Source organism: Rhipicephalus microplus, chromosome X, assembly GCF_043290135.1.
Source record: "Rhipicephalus microplus isolate Deutch F79 chromosome X, USDA_Rmic, whole genome shotgun sequence".
NCBI classification, from domain to species: domain Eukaryota; kingdom Metazoa; phylum Arthropoda; class Arachnida; order Ixodida; family Ixodidae; genus Rhipicephalus; species Rhipicephalus microplus.
The window spans coordinates 300,821,407-300,838,453 of NC_134710.1; the positions used below are offsets into that span (position 1 = coordinate 300,821,407).

At 44.0% G+C, this 17,047-nt stretch overlaps 1 protein-coding gene across 2 annotated transcripts in view; it reads right to left on the reverse strand.

Moving 5' to 3' along the window:
- The window catches only part of Megf8 (multiple EGF like domains 8), a 249,501-nt gene that overhangs the window by 101,447 nt on the left and 131,007 nt on the right, over nt 1–17,047 (reverse strand). For both annotated transcript variants that reach the window (XM_037413740.2, XM_075879436.1), the window contains exons 16-17: nt 14,817–14,983; nt 1,325–1,572 (exon numbers count right to left, since the gene is read on the reverse strand). In XM_037413740.2, coding sequence (XP_037269637.1) covers nt 1,325–1,572; nt 14,817–14,983 — 415 coding nt within the window. The remainder of the gene's footprint in view (nt 1–1,324; nt 1,573–14,816; nt 14,984–17,047) is intronic.

Here is a 17,047-nt window from a genome sequence, read left to right on the forward strand (position 1 = left end):
AAAACAAATCTTAAACAGCACATCACACAAGCTTTATAACATACTTTGACAATTTAGCATTACATAGTATGTACACAACAGGGCATTTATGATGAGATCACAAGTGTTTTGTAATCGGAAACCTTGAGTTTCGATTTCAGATGCCCCAAGGAAAAATTGGAAAAAATGGTCATAACTTTCGAATAGCTCAACATGACTACAGAACTCCTTTTGCTGAATATTCTTGAATATACAGACTACGTGAAAATGTTAAATCCCAACAAATTCTGATTTACTCTGTTAGCAATGCTTCTCTGCATCAACTGTTTCAATAATATTTTCGTGAGTAAAAAACTTTAAAGAACACAAGCACGTGAAGAACTACTTCGCATTTTTCACACCCCATCGGCTCTCGGACTTTAATTTTTTAGGCAGGGTCTGACGAGAAAAATGAGCGCACATGGCAGCTTGTTGGTGCATTGATAAGGCCATGACAGGCGAGTTTTGATGCGGCAACATGTTTCGAAAAAGCCCAGAACGCGCATCCTTTGCCAATAATAGCACACAAACAAACATGCACAAACTGCTCAAACAACAGACAACTATGTCGATCTGGCAGAGAACATATCCAACAAACAGCCAACTTTAAATTTTGTGCTGCCACCTAGAAAATATCATCAAAAAGAATAATTTTCTAAGCGGCTGGTGATTTGCCAGTCAAAGCGCTTTCGGCCTCGCCAACATGACCGGCGGATTGCCAGCTGCTCCAGCCAATGGGTTAATCTGCGAGATATGCAATGAATGCATGAAATACCTATGACACATCTTTTTCCGCTTTGTTTTCTTCAACTATGATGGGACTTAATTTAATAGACATTTTTAAACATTCAACAGCAGTAGCTACAGAAACGTAAGGAAAACCAACATCAATCTTTCTCGTAGACATCCATGCGTGCTGAATTAATAGGTTTGCATTTTGCATGGGCATGCTCCCCTTTTTTTCTTTTTGCCCCTTGTGCGCCTCTTCCGTTGATAGTTGCATTTGTCGTGTCTTGACTACTTTTTTGAGTCTGTGTTTGCATGACCAGTCTTTTAGAATAAATACTTACCAACTAGTTCAGCTTTCTGTTTGCTTATAGGAAAGATCAACAACATGCTAAAAGGTACTGTGTTTTGCCCATAAGATTTCTTTTTCACCCATTTACCACAGGCAACAGTGTAACTATGCAATAAAAAGTGGAAAGCCATATTTATAGAGTGGGCCAAGTAATACTTATAATTTCATTTGACACATGCCACCTGGGCAAGCTAAATACAGCAGTACACATAAGAAAAATCATAGCACCTTTTCGCAGATTCCATGGTGCTGGCTTGCTGAGCACTCATTGGGGCAGCTGGCTACCTGGCAATGGCTGCCAACATAGCCACGGCTACACACACACTCTCCATTGCGGCTGCAGTGGCGCTGTGGCTTAAAAATGCATGCATTGGGGCAGTCCAGGCGACGAAAACTAGCACTGAACCCTTGGGGCAGGCGTCCACGCCGAAAGTATACAGAAAGCCAGCCCGTTGGTGAAACCAGGGTGATGGGTGCTGCACAAAGAAAAGCCCATCAGGTTATAGTACAAAGCTCCATCGGTGTGCACCCATTAATAATCAAGTAAAGATGCGTAAGCACCGCAAAGAGGGAAAGAAAACAAAGTTGAGAATTCTGTCCTCAAAGGGACACCATGTGTGCCCAAGAAGAGATAAAACAATATCACAGAAAAGCAAAGCAATAAACAACTACAGTTGAACCCACCTAGTACAGTTAAACCTGCTTATAACGAACCTCCATATAATAAATTCCTCAATATAACGAAGATTTTCTATTCCCAGTCGTTACTTCATAGAAGCACATGTATTTGCGACCTCTATGTAACACAGTAACAGCGGGAGACATCCTTGATATAACGAATTTTCGCCACGAACAATCCCAAAATTTTGCCACGAAACTTGCCATTTTTGGCATGAGCATGCATTTTACGCGGTTGCCCCACCGCCGATGTAGCGAGAAGCGGCGGCGGGCGGCGGCGGAGCGCACATCGCGCTCATGAGCTCGGCGATTACCAGGCGAGAGCGAGCATATAGCCCCGAGAACGAACACTGGCGGCGCGGCAGTCGCAGTGAAGTGACGACATGGCAAGGACTCGCTTGCTTCATGGCCGAGTGCCGCCTTTTTCTGTGCCTGTCATGCGCGCTCTTACGTGATATGGGGGTGATAATTCCTCATTGTTGCAGGGCAAGTCTACCAAGGTACAATGCAGCTGTTTACACGGCTAGCGAACGTTAAGTAACCTGCAGAAAGTTGCGATAATGGATTGAGCAAACTTCCGTTCGAACTATTAAAATGTGGTGCATGACAGCAAAACATTCATTGTTTTCACCGCTTACGCCAAAAAATCGGTGCTAAATGGCTTTACACTGATGGTTCTAACCTTCTTTACAATTTAGCATACACCTCGAAGTTAGAATACGTGTCCCAAAGAATTACAAATAAACTTATAACATTTTCAATTCGCAAATACATTGTGTTTTTTATGCAAATTATTTGGGTAATTTGACAAAGTTGCACTTTCTGCAAAAAGAGACATAAGATGAATTTACCAGGAAAAATCTTTTCATATTGTAACGGACTAGTAAAAGGTAGAGAAGAGAAGGAGGGGAAGACGTAGAGTCTTGGCACGATCGCAGTGTGCTGCCGCGAACGACCATCGTTCACCTCATGTAAATAAAACTATTTTATCACAGTTCGCTGTTACAGTTGTGGTAAACGTGCTAGGTAATTGACACCCGAAGACGGAGGTTGAACCGCAAGTTCTTAGACGGAGCCGTCGCATTGCTGGACTTCCACCGAATCCATCTGGGCTGGACATGTCCCACAACGCAGATGAACACCGACCCCTCTCGACTTCTGTGCCGACCAGTTCGGCTCCACAACTGAGAGATGCTCATCCCTTCGCCGGCAGACCAGATGAAGACGTCGAGGCTTGGCTCATCCATTACAAACGGGTGAGCGCCGCTAACAAATGGGATGCCGTTTCTCAGCTTTTGTACGTCGCGTTCTTTCTGACGAATACTGCATTAATGTGGTACGAGAATCGGGAGGAAACGCTAACGACGTGGGACAGATTTGTTTCTGAAATCAAAGAGCGTTTCGGCGACCCAACAACGAAAAAGAAAAGAGCAGAATAGACGCTAATGCAACGCGCTCAAGTGCCAGATGAAACTTGCACAACCTACATTGAGGAAGTCATCAAGCTATGTAGGACCATTGACTTCGGAATGTCTGAGGAAGACAAAGTCGGGCGCATTCTAAAAGGAATCGCCGAGGATGTTTACAGTTTCCTCATTGCGAAAGACACCTTGACATCTGTCACCGATGTCATTCGCCATTGCCGCACTTTTGAGCAACTAAAGACGAGGTGCATCACGCCGAAGTTCAGCAGGCTAGCCAATATGACGACCATCGCGAGTATAGACAGCAACCAGATGCTTGATCTTGCATCAACAATTCGGCAAATAGTACGTGAAGAACTCGGCCTGTATGCGCAAGTGGCACACCGCCCAAGCACTCATCCCCCGTACCAGCCACCAGAGTTCGAGCGAAACGTTGCTTCATTCTCCTCGCACCGAGTGACAAAGGGCTTTGAGGATTCTGATGCCACACCTCAGTATCAGCCCCGTCTCTACAATAGAGGCCCTGCCTATGACGCACGATCACGACGAGCACAGCCGCATTCTTATACTCGGGACTTTCAGCCGGATTACGTCCCGCTGCGGCAAGGACAGTACCGACCCTACTACCAAGATGCAACTTACGACGAATGCAATAAATTCCAGAGAGTGGCGGAAACCCGTTCTTCGCGTGATAACGAACTTCCTCGCCGACAGCAGCGGCCCAGAATTCTTTCCAATGAATATAGCATAAACCGTGACCCTCCCGTGTACTACAACTGTGGTTTCACTGGGCATATTGCTCGGTATTGCCGCCAACAACGCCGCCAATCCCGAAGGACACCAGCTATGTCTTCGCCACCAAGACCTGATGCTTCATATGACCTGCAGACAACCGACTTGTTGCCAAGGGACCGTTTTTCGCGCGAGACCAGACGCAGTGATTCGCCAGCATCCGAGCGGAGTTTGACACTACCATCCAACCGTTCTCGTCGCTCGCCGCCTCCTCTGCGTCGTTCTTCTTCTCCGCTGCTGAGAAACTAGCATCCGCGGCCAATGGAGGTGAGGTCGCCGGACGGTCTTTTCAAGATATACCTCTGCCTATTGTTATGCTCAAAAACAAAGTGAATGTGTTGATTGATGGAATACCGACGATGGCGTTAGTTGACACTGGGGTGACTGTGTCTGTGATGAGCCTCGCCTTCAAAAACCGCTTAGGTCGCAAAGTTATGTTTTCATGGGACGATACAATCACCTTTTGTGGTGTAGGCGGCGAGTGGCTTAATCTTCTTGGTGTATGTGTTGTCAGTGTTTCATTGGCTGGAAAAGTATTTGTATCGGAATTTCTGGTTCTATCTCGTTGTTCGCACCATGTCATTCTTGGTATCGATTTCCTGGAGCAATGCGGTGCTTTCGTCGACTGTGGTAGTAGGAAAATATCACTAAAATATTTGTTTCAACCGTCGCTTTCCGAAGAAGAATACCGTGGCAAAGACAGAAACACACTTAGCGTGATTGATGAAGTGATAGCACCATCTTGGTGCCCGACACCCGTTCGAGTCTCTTCCACAGCGGTTGATGATGCTTGTGTTGACCTCATAGTGGGGCCTCTACGCAAGAACTGTTCTAAGAAGGACATACTTGTGCCCTGTTCTGTTGTGTGCATGACAAAAGGAGTAGCAACATTGTGAGCGCTGAACTGTCCTGCCACGCCGGTAGTGCTTCCTCGCGGGATGAAGATAGCTCTCTTCGATGAAGCCTCATGCAGCTCGATAGCAGCACTAGCTACGGACCTCACCACCGCTTCCTCTTCTTGTGATATTCGCCATAATGAAGATTTAATGCTCGGTATGATCAGCAAGACTCTCAGTACGACAGAACGGCAAGCGCTAGTGCAGGTCCTTTCCCGGCATGTTGCTGCTTTCGACTTCAAACATAGAGATGCACACCTTCAGTTACCCTCGTCCCGCGCTTGTCACAGAATAGACACCGGCTCTGCACACCCCATCTGCCAAAAGCCCTACCGAGTGTCATCCTCTGAGTGCAAAGTTATCGTTGAACAAGTAAAGGACATGCTGAACAAAGGTGTCGTGCAAGAGTTGTCCAGCCCGTGGGCAGCCCCGGTAATTCTTGTCAGGAAAAAGGATGGTTCCTGGAGATTCTGCGTAGATTACAGGCGTCTAAACACTGTGAGGAAGAAAGATGTATATCCCTTACCGCGGATTAATGACGTCATAAATTGCTTGCATGCCGCTTCCTATTTTTCAACGCTTGATTTGCGGTCAGGTTATTGGCAAATACCTATGGAACCCGGCGACAAAGAAAAGACTGCTTTCGTAACCCCGGATGGCTTATTTGAATTTAATGTCATGCCTTTTGGCCTTTGTAATGCTCCAGCCACCTTTGAAAGATTTATGGACACAGTATTACGTGGTCTAAAATGGGAGATATGTATGTCCTACCTTGACGATGTTGTGATCTTTGGCCGTACGTTTGAGGAACATAACAATCGTCTCAGTCTTGTTTTCGACAGCATCGAATAAGCTGGGCTGGTTCTGAATTCTAAAATTTGTCGCTCTGGCGAACGTCAAACTGTCGTGCTGGGTCACTTGGTCGACAAGGATGGCGTCAGATCCGATCCTCGCAAGATAGAAGCAGTGAGCTCTTTTAAATCACCGCAGTCCGCACGAGAACTTCGCTCATTTGTCGGCCTATGCTCATATTTTCGTCGTTTTGTTCTACGATTTGCGGAGATCAAGTACCCGCTGACAAGCATCTTGCGACAGGATGCAACCTTCAACTGGACACTAGAGTGTGACGCCGCATTCTCACAACTTAAGTTTGTACTAACGTCAGCACCACTGTTGCGTCACTTCGATCCATCTTGCCGGACTGAGGTCCACACGGACGCTAGTGGTATCAGTATAGAAGCGGTGCTTGTACAACGTCACAATGACGCAGAGCATGTCATGGCATATGCCAGCCGTTGCCTGAGCAAATCTGAAGGCAATTACACAGTTACTGAACAGGAATGTCTGGCAGCTGTTTTTGTCGTACAGAAGTTTCGTTGTTATCTTTACGGTAGGCCATTTAAGATAATTATCAATCACCATTCGTTATGCTGGCTGGTTGGTTTGCGTGATCTCTCTGGCAGCCTCGCACGTTGGGTGCTGCGACTTCAAGAATACAACTTTACGGTGTCGTACAAGAGTGGCCGTCATCACGCTGACGCAGACTGCCTCTCCCGGATTCCTCTTGCGACTACCGACTGCAATGCTGAGAATTTTGACGACTGCCTTGCTGCTGTTACAAGCACGTTCCCCAACGCGGCTGATTTCCAGAGAGAACAACGCAACGATCTCAACTTGGATCCTCTTTTTGCCGCCGCACGTGCCTCCCAACACAGCGGTCGCTTTATGGTCCGGGACAAGTTGCTCTATAAAACTAACTACTCCAGGCCTGGAGCACGTTTTCTTCTAGTTGTCCCCGAGAGCCTTCGCTCCGATGTTCTACGTGCCATGTATGACGACGCGACGTCCGGTCATTTCGGCTTCATACGAACGCTAAACCGCATGCAGGAACGCTTTTACTGGCCCAAGATGTACGAAACAGCGAAGCGTTACATCGCTAGCTGTGAGACGTGCCAACGTCACAAGCGCCTGGCGACAGCTACACCAGGTCCCCTTCAGCCATTAACACCACCCAGCACACCTTTTGAACAAGTAGGAATTGATAATATGGGTCCATTCCCGTTATCTAACAATAAGAACCGTTGGATAATCGTGTGCGTTGATCATCTTACGTGGTATGCCGAAACCGTATCCATTCCCTCTTCTACCGCTGCATTCGTAGCAGACTTCTTGCTCCACTCCGTTGTCCTTCGCCATGGCCCACCAGGTGTTATTATCAGCGACCCTGGCCGCCAGTTCACTGCTGATGCCGTTGAAGAATTACTACGCATGGGCATGACACAATTCCGTCATTCCACACCGTATCATTCGCAGGCGAATGGCCTCGTTGAACGGACAAACAGAACGCTGACCAACATGCTTGCCATGTACGTTTCTTCGAATCACAAGAACTAGGATGAAGTGCTGCCTTTTATCACGTACAACACGGCAAAACATGAAACAACGAACTTCAGCCCATTTTAACTGTTGTACGCCAGGTTGCCACTAAGCCCTCTAGACACTTTCTTACCCTCCATTCTACACAATGACGACTCTATATCAAACACCCTGTGCCTCGCGGAAGAAGCCCGTCGAATTGCTCGTTTTCGGACTCTGGCCTCTCAATGTCGTTCGAAAAAGCGATACGATGACCGTCACGAACCGGTTTTATTCGAAAAAGGTGACTTGGTGTTACTTTGGACACCGCAACGCAAGCGTAGATTGTGTAAAAAGCTTCTGTCATGATATTCAGGCCCATTTGTAGTTTTGGAGCGTCTCAGCCAGCTCACTTACGTAATAGCTCGCATTTTGCCCAATGGTCGATGATTGAGCAGAACGCAGCTCACTCACGTTGCTCGCCTGAAATCTTTCTACCCTCCTTGTGCATCATAACTCGCCCTACGAACTTCGTCTGCTTGTGGGGGAGTGTAACAGACTAGTAAAAGGTAGAGAAAAGAAGGAGAGGAAGATGAATAGTCTTGGCACGATCGCAGTGTGCTGCCGCGAACGACCATCGTTCACCTCCTGTAAATAAAACCATTTTATCACAGTTCGCTGTTACAATATGTTGAACAAGATAATACGGAAGTGTTGTGGGTCTGGCGAGTTGGTCATCCATAAACTTTGCTTGCATTAGCGTGGTACAGTTTGTTTCACACTTGGAGAAAATCTCTGACCGAATGGCATCGTGATGCGGCCTTCGATGCAGTCGCGCACCGGCAGCAGCTCGCGCATGCGTAGACGCCCGAGGAGCGTGCTATGGAACAACATCGTCTGCAACGGGGGTGAGCAGTGGCCACAATGTCGGGCAGCTTGTTGATCTCATCATTGCTACGGGAACTAGGGCGATATTTTGTACTAAACGTTGTTTGATGCCAACCTCTCAGCCTTCACTGGTGATAATCGGGTTATAGAAACAAAGTTTGACCTTTCGAAACGCCGCGGTAGTACTGAGTGTGTTCACGTATATTTTTTTGAGTGTGGACCGCAATATGCTGTGACGTGGAATACCACGATGAGCACCTAACGTGCGTTTTAATTATTTTATGGCAAAAAAAGAAAACTCGCACTCTACAGGAACTGCTGTGCAGCAATGCGAGTTCATCAACATAACATAAACTGGAACAAGTTCAGGAATGCTTAAGACAATAACTAGAATATGCTTCTTCTCGATGGCATTTTGTTACTTAAAGCAAAATTCACTCGCCAGTGCCGAAATGCACGCGTGAAGCTTCCAACTTCACCTAATAGGCCATCATGTACCCAGCGGCAGTGATGACAGCGCTCATTTTGGATGGCAGTGAGATGTACTGTGACACGATGATCAACGTCGGGCGAATTCACACGGCAACGATGAAACTTGCCTGCTCCCTGACAATGTGGCCCATAGTTGTTGACGCGGTTTAATCGTTCAGCACAATGCCTTTCAAGCATCTGCGCGCGTGCGAGCTGCTGCCGGCACGTGACTACCGTGCTGGCCGCATCGCGAAGCCACACACTACGAGATTTCTCCAAAGCGTAAAACGGACTGTACATATAAGTAAGAAAAAACTACCCTTCCTTACATTTATGTCGTCTTTTCATTTTTATATGTACCACTCTAATACAAGCTACGTTCAAAGATATTATAGTCCCACACAAAACTTCCAGGGAAATGCTGAGATGCTTGTGTATTTGAATTACATAAATGTTTCTTCTAAACAGCTCATCACCTCGCATTCCGATTTGCATAAACTGCTGGTTCGATCAAACACCGTGTCACAAGCAGTTATGTTTAATTTGCATGGGAGCACAATTGATAGCAATCGTTTGCAATGCTAATGCCTGAAAGTCGAAATGACCGTTGTGAAGGTTTCAATGGCACCCTTAGCAACCTGGCCCATGTAATAATTAAACATTCTTTGCCTGAATGAGTTGATGTCTGGTCTCTCACGTCATATCCACATACAGGTTGATGAAGCTTGGGAATAGTAATCAAGTTCATGGGAAAATGAATTTACCAGTGGCCTATCTAAACCGGCACTTACGAGTGCCGTTGCTACGCTGCTACATCAAGTTGCCGAAGTTAAGTTCAACTCGTTTTTTAGTAAGACTATTCCCCCAAATTACTGAGGTAAAATTATGAAATGAAACTACATAGAGAGTGGAGCAAGTCAACGAAAAAATAAACACAGCAGCTGCAGTGATGTTCTCGACCAAACACTTTCGAGATACTTTGCGAGCCTCGATACTGCACCGGCTATTGGAGCTGTGCGTAGAGATTGGCACACAGGCCCCCCCAAAAAAAAAAAAGAACTGTCCGCGGCCAGATAGGCGCATGTGCCCAATAGAAATGAATCTTTTGTGAAGTTAAAACATGATATCTCTGAAAGAGAATGCTCGTGAAGGAAGCAACCTACTAATGTAAATGCTGTCTTAAATCTCAAAACCACGACTTAAATATGCGACACGCTGCGGTATAATTTTGACCACTTGGCATGTTCTTGCTCTACACTCCCTTCAGAATGCCGGTGCCGCATCCAAGAATCAAACCATCCCCGAACTGAGCAGCGCGACAACAACAAACCTGATCAAAGTTAATACGGTGAAGTGCAGTAATCGTTGGCGATTATACTGCACAAAATTTTTTCATGCATTTACTAGGAGCATTATCTAGGGGTGCAACAGCCAAAATAGAATTTGGAGCAATTTTCGGAGCAGTAAAATGTTACTTTTCGAGCACTAAAATCCAAATTTGGAGCAGTTTGAGAAAGAAGGCTTCAATTTAGAAAAAAAAATATGTACAAGCCATTCAACATTCCCTAAACCATGCAGAATGAATATGAGCGCTGCTATTTCAACAAAAGTAGTATTTTCTTTAATTACCCCACTCAGGGAACAATGGTGAGGACCACATTAGAATTCACCATGCCTGTCAAATTGTTTGACAGAGTCTGAAGATTAAATGTGGATCTCTCAATATGGTGACCATGAGATTCGTAAAACTGGAAGAAAAAACCTGGCGCACAGTTCTGTTTGATTTTTTACGGCTGCGGAAATCTCATACAGTACTCCTGGAAGAAAAAACCTGGCGCACAGTTCTGTTTGATTTTTTACGGCTGCGGAAATCTCATACAGTACTCCAAATAATTTTGCCAGTAACATTTTTAGACGTCAGCTATCATTTTAGTACTCACAATTGTGCGGCGTATACGCGCATCAGTATTTCAACAAACTTTGCTGTGTCCAGAGACTACTTCTTTAAGCCCCTTCCAAGTCTTGACACACTTTTTCGAAAACCACCCGCGTACTGCAACGAAAGCGGCTTAAGCGGTGTTTTTGCACGGGTTGAACTAAAGCTGGACGCTTACAAACTCGACGTACTGCGAGTTTCTACATTTCCAGCTATAGTTCCTTATGGTTCTTAACATGCCACGGCTGCATTTGCTGACTAGGATATTCATATTTCCCGCAAAGTGTTGCTGGCTATGGCAACACATTTTTGTCTTGAAGTTGCGTCGTCCCGCTAGTAGATATCTGCTGTAATAAGCGGACCGACGGGTGTGCGATGCTGTTACTTCATCTGGTAAACTGCAATTCATGAGTGTCTTGACCTAATGAGCAACTATCTTACACCACAGTTTGGGGTTAGAGCCTGCTGGCTAGGACTGATTGATGACGCAATCTACAGGTGGCCAAAGTGGCTGCCGTTTCTCGCTCAAATTAGGACAACTGAGAAAATTTTGAGGCTAGTCGGGCATTTCGGTGCATCGTGGTGCAATTTTGGCAAATTTCATGGTTTTGGCGCAGCTCAGCGTACAGATGAGGAATGGTATCAAAATAACACAATTGGTGCAGCTGTCGCACCCCTGATCATCAATGCTATTTTCGTCATTCATCTGAAGCTTGAGTCAAGCAATCAGAAACAGCAGTACAGTGTACGATGCGAGCGCCTGTTATGTAGGCGCGCAACGATGGGCGTCGAAGAGTCCTTGCCTTGACATTACCCAGGCCCCCCACCAGGTGGTACTACTCCAATTTCTCGGGGCTAATTGCGCGCAGGCAGGTGGGCCCGCGCCCCACAAGCCAGCATTGCCACTGTTCTTGTCGCCGCGGGCACATGCGCAGATGTGCCCAGTCTCTCCAAACCAAAAATCAGCAAAGAAAACTACTTTTGCGTCGGCAGTGTCACGATTTTAGTTAGCACCACAGACACGAGGCTGTGCTGTATATGAAGGGCACTTTAGCAAATAGTTTTCCACGGTATCCATGTCATTTGCTCTTCATTTTCGACACCATGCTCGCTTACATAGTTTCACTGCGGGCGCATGATCTGGCCCCCGAAAAAGTTCAGCTTTGTTTTTGTTGTTTTTTTTTAAATGTGAATCACCGCATCGTTACCACCAAGCGGATGTCAGATTACGCACTGATAGAAAGTCTTCGACATTACGGTGACAATAACAGATCTTCGGAGGTCGACTCGTCGCGCGCTTTTATTTTGCACCACAAGTTCGCGGGAGCGTAGCCTTTGTGATTAGCTCTTGCGACAACATGACGGCACGTTAAATGCAATGCAATGAATGCGATAGCAACAAATTGTAATGTTATACGAAGTGAGACTAGCAGCCAACACTTTCGGATCTGATATCGCGGAACTCCTACAAAACGGTGTAAGCGAATAGAGTCGCTGCAGAAAGAAATGCTCTTTTTACACAGTCTCTTGCCGAGATAGCACGCGCACCAGCGATCGTGAGCGCCTCTCTAAAATCAAAGTTCACCGTTGCTACTTGAGCGCCCGCCCCCTGCTCCCGCATTTTTTCATGCTAGTTAAACATGGGTTTCCTTTCTGTTTGAGCATTCGATTGCAGTTTTAACATGTGAAGGGATGTTATCGTATGCGCCCTCTAGGCTATAGAGAGGGGTCGGCTCGTTTGATCTCTGCTTCAACAGCGCTCGCGCGCTTTTACCCGCTCCAAAAGTTACAATGTGCGAGGGCATGTTATCAATTTGGACTTGTTACTGAACAAGAGGGCGATGACAAAAACCTGCCGAGAGTGCCCATATAATTGATACCGCAATAATAACGCATTTATTACCGCCAAATAAGTCTTTTGGAATAGCTCTGCCTGCAGTTCCCCCTTTGTTTAGCTTGTGCAGTTATTTTTCGAATTATCGTACCGAACCTGCATATAACGAAATACTTTTCATAAGGAAGTTTTTTTGGGAATTTGTCAATTTCATTATATCCAAGTTTAACTGTATAGTGAACTCGCAAACAAATGAGAATCTATTCGATATACACTCAAACCTCATTATAACGAAGCGTCTTCCACAAAAATAAGCTTGTTATATCTGAAAATTCATTATAAAAGTATATTCCCAGCCCTGTCCATTGCAAAAGTGTTCTTCATTTATTTCGTTATACCGAGGTTTGAGTGTATCATGTAATTCAATATAAATTCTTTGAAAAATTTGTTTTTTTGTGCATAAGATGACTTAATGAACAACATCAGAATAATAAAGAAAGGCGTCTTTATGGCAATACGCCTTTTTTTTAGTATTTGTTTTTCCATAGTTGTAGCCCATAGTTGTATGTAGGGGCAGGTTATACTTGGGAAAATATGAAATCGATGTAAACAGCGCCTCAATATCTTCATAAGCAGCTGTAAGTGTTAGTCAGGTGCTGGAAGCCTCTAGTCTGCACTGGCCTTATTGTTGGTGCTGCTTTCTACATTACACTCGTTGTGCTTCTTGGGATGTTATAAGCAGTGGCAACATCAGAATTCTTTTCTCTAAGTTAGACTAAGTTAGACTGTGTTGATTATGGCCAACTTTACAGAGAATAGCCGTTTCTTTGGTGTCATGGCAGCCAGTGCATTAAGAAAAGGAGCAAAGAAACAACTGGCGATCTCACCTTGCACAAGCTGACGGGCGCAACATAAAATCATCAGGAAAAGCATTCTAATCACATCGCTCACTCTTCCAAATGCATGTGCAAAAGTTACTGTCCATAAGGAAAAGCCAAGAAGACCAACAACTGATGCACGCACGGAGGAAAGAAACATGAAGGCACTGCTGTCTTTGTGTTACACCAACTAGCCCAGATGCAAAGCATTCGAAAAGCCAACTTCTTGGGTGTTTCACACTTCCTGATGTTCCATTAGTATCAAGTGTTGGGGCTAACTTTGTTTGATGCAGCCATACATTTTTCTGTTTTGACATTAAAGCATTGTCCTGTTAAATAATATTTTGATACAAGGGCTAATTTACCCAAGTTCGATATAGTCAGGTCTGACTGTACACAAAGTAAAGTTTGTAGTTTTATCAGTTGTACGTGTTGCCGTGAGCATTAACTAACTAATTAAATTCACAAGCATGGTATAATGCTTGTCTATTCAGCAAAATGCCTGCCCATGAGGCAAAAAACTCTTGTTGTCCCACAACAACAGATATTGAGTATCAGTTGAAGCTAGTAAGCCTTGAATCCCCTGCACCACCACTCCACATTTAGCAGGCATAGTACTCAAGGATTGAAAGGTGACATCATTTTTTTATAACAACACCTCCTTTGAGCATATCTCATCATGATAACCACATGATGTCACGGCAAACATGGCCACAAAATGTAATGTTAGCTCCAATGTAAGGTCAAAACAATACCAATATGGCACAAATTGCAGATGCTGGAAACAAAATTATGTCCATTAATTGGCCCTAAATTTTAGCACTTCAATACATGAGTACTTCACCTTGCCAATAAGCTCGTGTTGTGCGATTAGAAATTTTGGGAAGCCTGACCTCATTGAACGTCACTGTACAATACAAATTTTAAATGCCAATGAACCCTTCACAATATTTGTGCCCCAATAGAGTGTTTGTGTTCTCAAATAAAGTTGAGACTTTTTAGGACAAGCAGGCAAGTGTTCATACTCCGTTGAGGACTGGCAATGTGGCTGCAGTGCTCGCCATTTCTTTTTTCTACACTTTAAACACTCCATCTAACTTTTATAAAAACGAATCAGTAGTTCAAATATTTACCTCCTTTTATATGGTCAAATCTGCCTTTGCTTTAGCTCATCTCATGGTGTGGACAAAGTAGCTACGCCGTTGCATAATCATTTAGACAAGTTTCTTGCTTCACACATCTGAGCTGGAGGCTGCCATCTGTTAATGTCACCAACAAATATTTACACAGTGATTTTCCATGTTGGCCACAGGTTGACACCCCAAGCACACTGCTCCAGCTGTGTGCTTTCCTGCTCTAGTAATCAGTTGGTGGGCTGCTTATGCATATACTGGTTCCGAGCCAGAGAATCAGAAAACTAAGTGAGCACACCATAAGCGAATAGACAAAAGATGCCTTTTTGAACCACAAATGTAAATTCTCTAAAAATTTCACCCCATAATAACGGATTCCATGGAATACAGTCTCAGAAAGACAATAATAATATCAACAAACAAGACATTCCCTACCTGTCAGGTTAGTACCACAAAATGCTCCTAGCAGCACACTTTCATCACTGCCACGCACAGCAGAAAGCACAAAGGGCGGAACCCCTGAGTACACGTAGATATGATTTTCAGGGCAAGGAACCCTCAAGTTTGGAAGCAGTGTTAGCTCCAAGGTAGCTCCTGGTTGCCTAAGTGAGCGAAAAGATAAAAGAGAGAAAAAAACTAAATCCTCTTGCAACATAATTAAAATTTCACGTTAGCAATTTATTCTTTTGCTAAAATGCATATTTTACTACACATTAGGTGTGTGCCATCATGAAATCAAGTCTTTCTAATTAAAATAAATAAAATATAAAAGTTATATAAAAGTTATAAAAGTGCATAATTAAATGCAAATAAACTTATTTATGGCAATTGTAATCGTTATCACATATTGAAGCATGAAAAAAATCATCTTTACAAAAATAAATATGAGCTAGTAAGCAATTCTAGCTTTAGTTATTGTGGTCCTTGATAATTGAGACAACTCATCAGTTACTAGATTCACAATGTACTTTTAATACCAGATTCATCCTTCAAGAAGCATTATTCATGCTCCCAGTCAATGCACACGAAAATCTGCCATATTCAAAAAGCAGAATTAATTTGAAGGCAGCGCCCCTGAATGGCCGCTAACATGTCAGTTACAGGCCCTCGCCACCAGGGTGGCTTTAACAATACCTAACGTATCTTTATGGGCATTCCTATTCAAGAATGTCAATTGGCGTTCAGCATGATCGGCATTTGGCATTCATTGGATTTGGCTGGTTCATTGGATGTTAGCACGTCGGAAGAAAATTTACTTACTCAGATGATGATGAAGGAGCGACATCGCGAAAGCCCGCATGGCAAAACCATGCGGACTGGATCAAAGGTGACTATTCTCTAGTTTTTAGTGTTAGAGCAAAAAGATTTTTTACCTAAAAAGTATCCGATATGCCTATTTTTTATATCTGTGAGCTATGTTTAATAGAATGCATAATTTTTGTTTAATAAAATATCTTAATATTCTTTAAAGGATTTCGCTTGATATTACTTACAAACAAACCACATGTATGTAACAACAAAAATTATTTTTTTGTCCCTTTACAGTCAAGAAAAAAAATTTTAGACAAAATTTTTTCTTCAATAAAATCGTCTGAAGAATGTAATTCAGCAATAAAAAATACACATTTTGGAGTGCATTTTGCAACAAACTTCGACCCATAAAGTGTTAAAAGGTGTCACAGTGATAGTGGGAACAGAAACAACACAACAAGCACCAACTTTCAACTGAATCCTTGTTGTCACAAGCAACAGTACAAATGCAGTTAAACCCCTTTATAAGAGGCATGCTCCGGGCAGCAGTTCTTGTCTTTTATACGAAATGTCTCTTTTAAGCAGGGTACCTCGTATGCATTTTCTTATCAACCTGTATTTTACTGTAGACACAGTGGTGTCTCTTATACCCATTTGTCCCTTATATCAGTGTCTCTTATAAAAGGGTTTGACTTAGATGCGTACACAGAAGAAGGCCCAGTCAATGCAGATAAAAACCTGCCATGTTCAAACACGTGAATTCATTTGCAATCAATGCTACGTCAGTTACCGGCCCTTGCTACCAGGGTGTCTTAAACAATTTGTCACATATTTTTATGTGGATTCCAGAATGCCGATGGCATTCAGAAATCCTCAAGCTTTAATTTATGAATGCTGATAAAGATACGCAAGATTTTTGAAGGTGCCTTTGTAGTGAGTGAAGGCCAGTAATAGATGTGTCAGCTGCCGTTTGATTGCGCTGACTGCAAATTCAGTTTTTTGGATGCAGAAGGTTTTAATGTGCATTGATTGAATCTTCTTCAGTGTATACATCTATGTATATTGTAGCTTTTGATAACAAGTGTTCCGTTTCGACAGCACTTGTGTTGTGTCTTCCTTTTGTGTCTTCCTTGCCCACGCCTGACAGGACACCTGTCAAAGAACGAGGATACAGCAACAGCAGAAAATGTAGCGACAAGTGAGTGAGGCAAAAGAGGAACTAGTGTCCAATCTAATTTAAAACTGAATGCGCATCACTGCGATCAATGCTCGGAAAGGCATTACCGGAGCTCTTCTTCTTCCCTCGGCTCTGTGTTGTGTGCACGCTAATCCCCAAGCCATGGCAGGTGATAAGAGCAACTTCAACTATTTTGATATTTCAAATAGTTAGTCACTTTGAAGTCTAAATGAACATC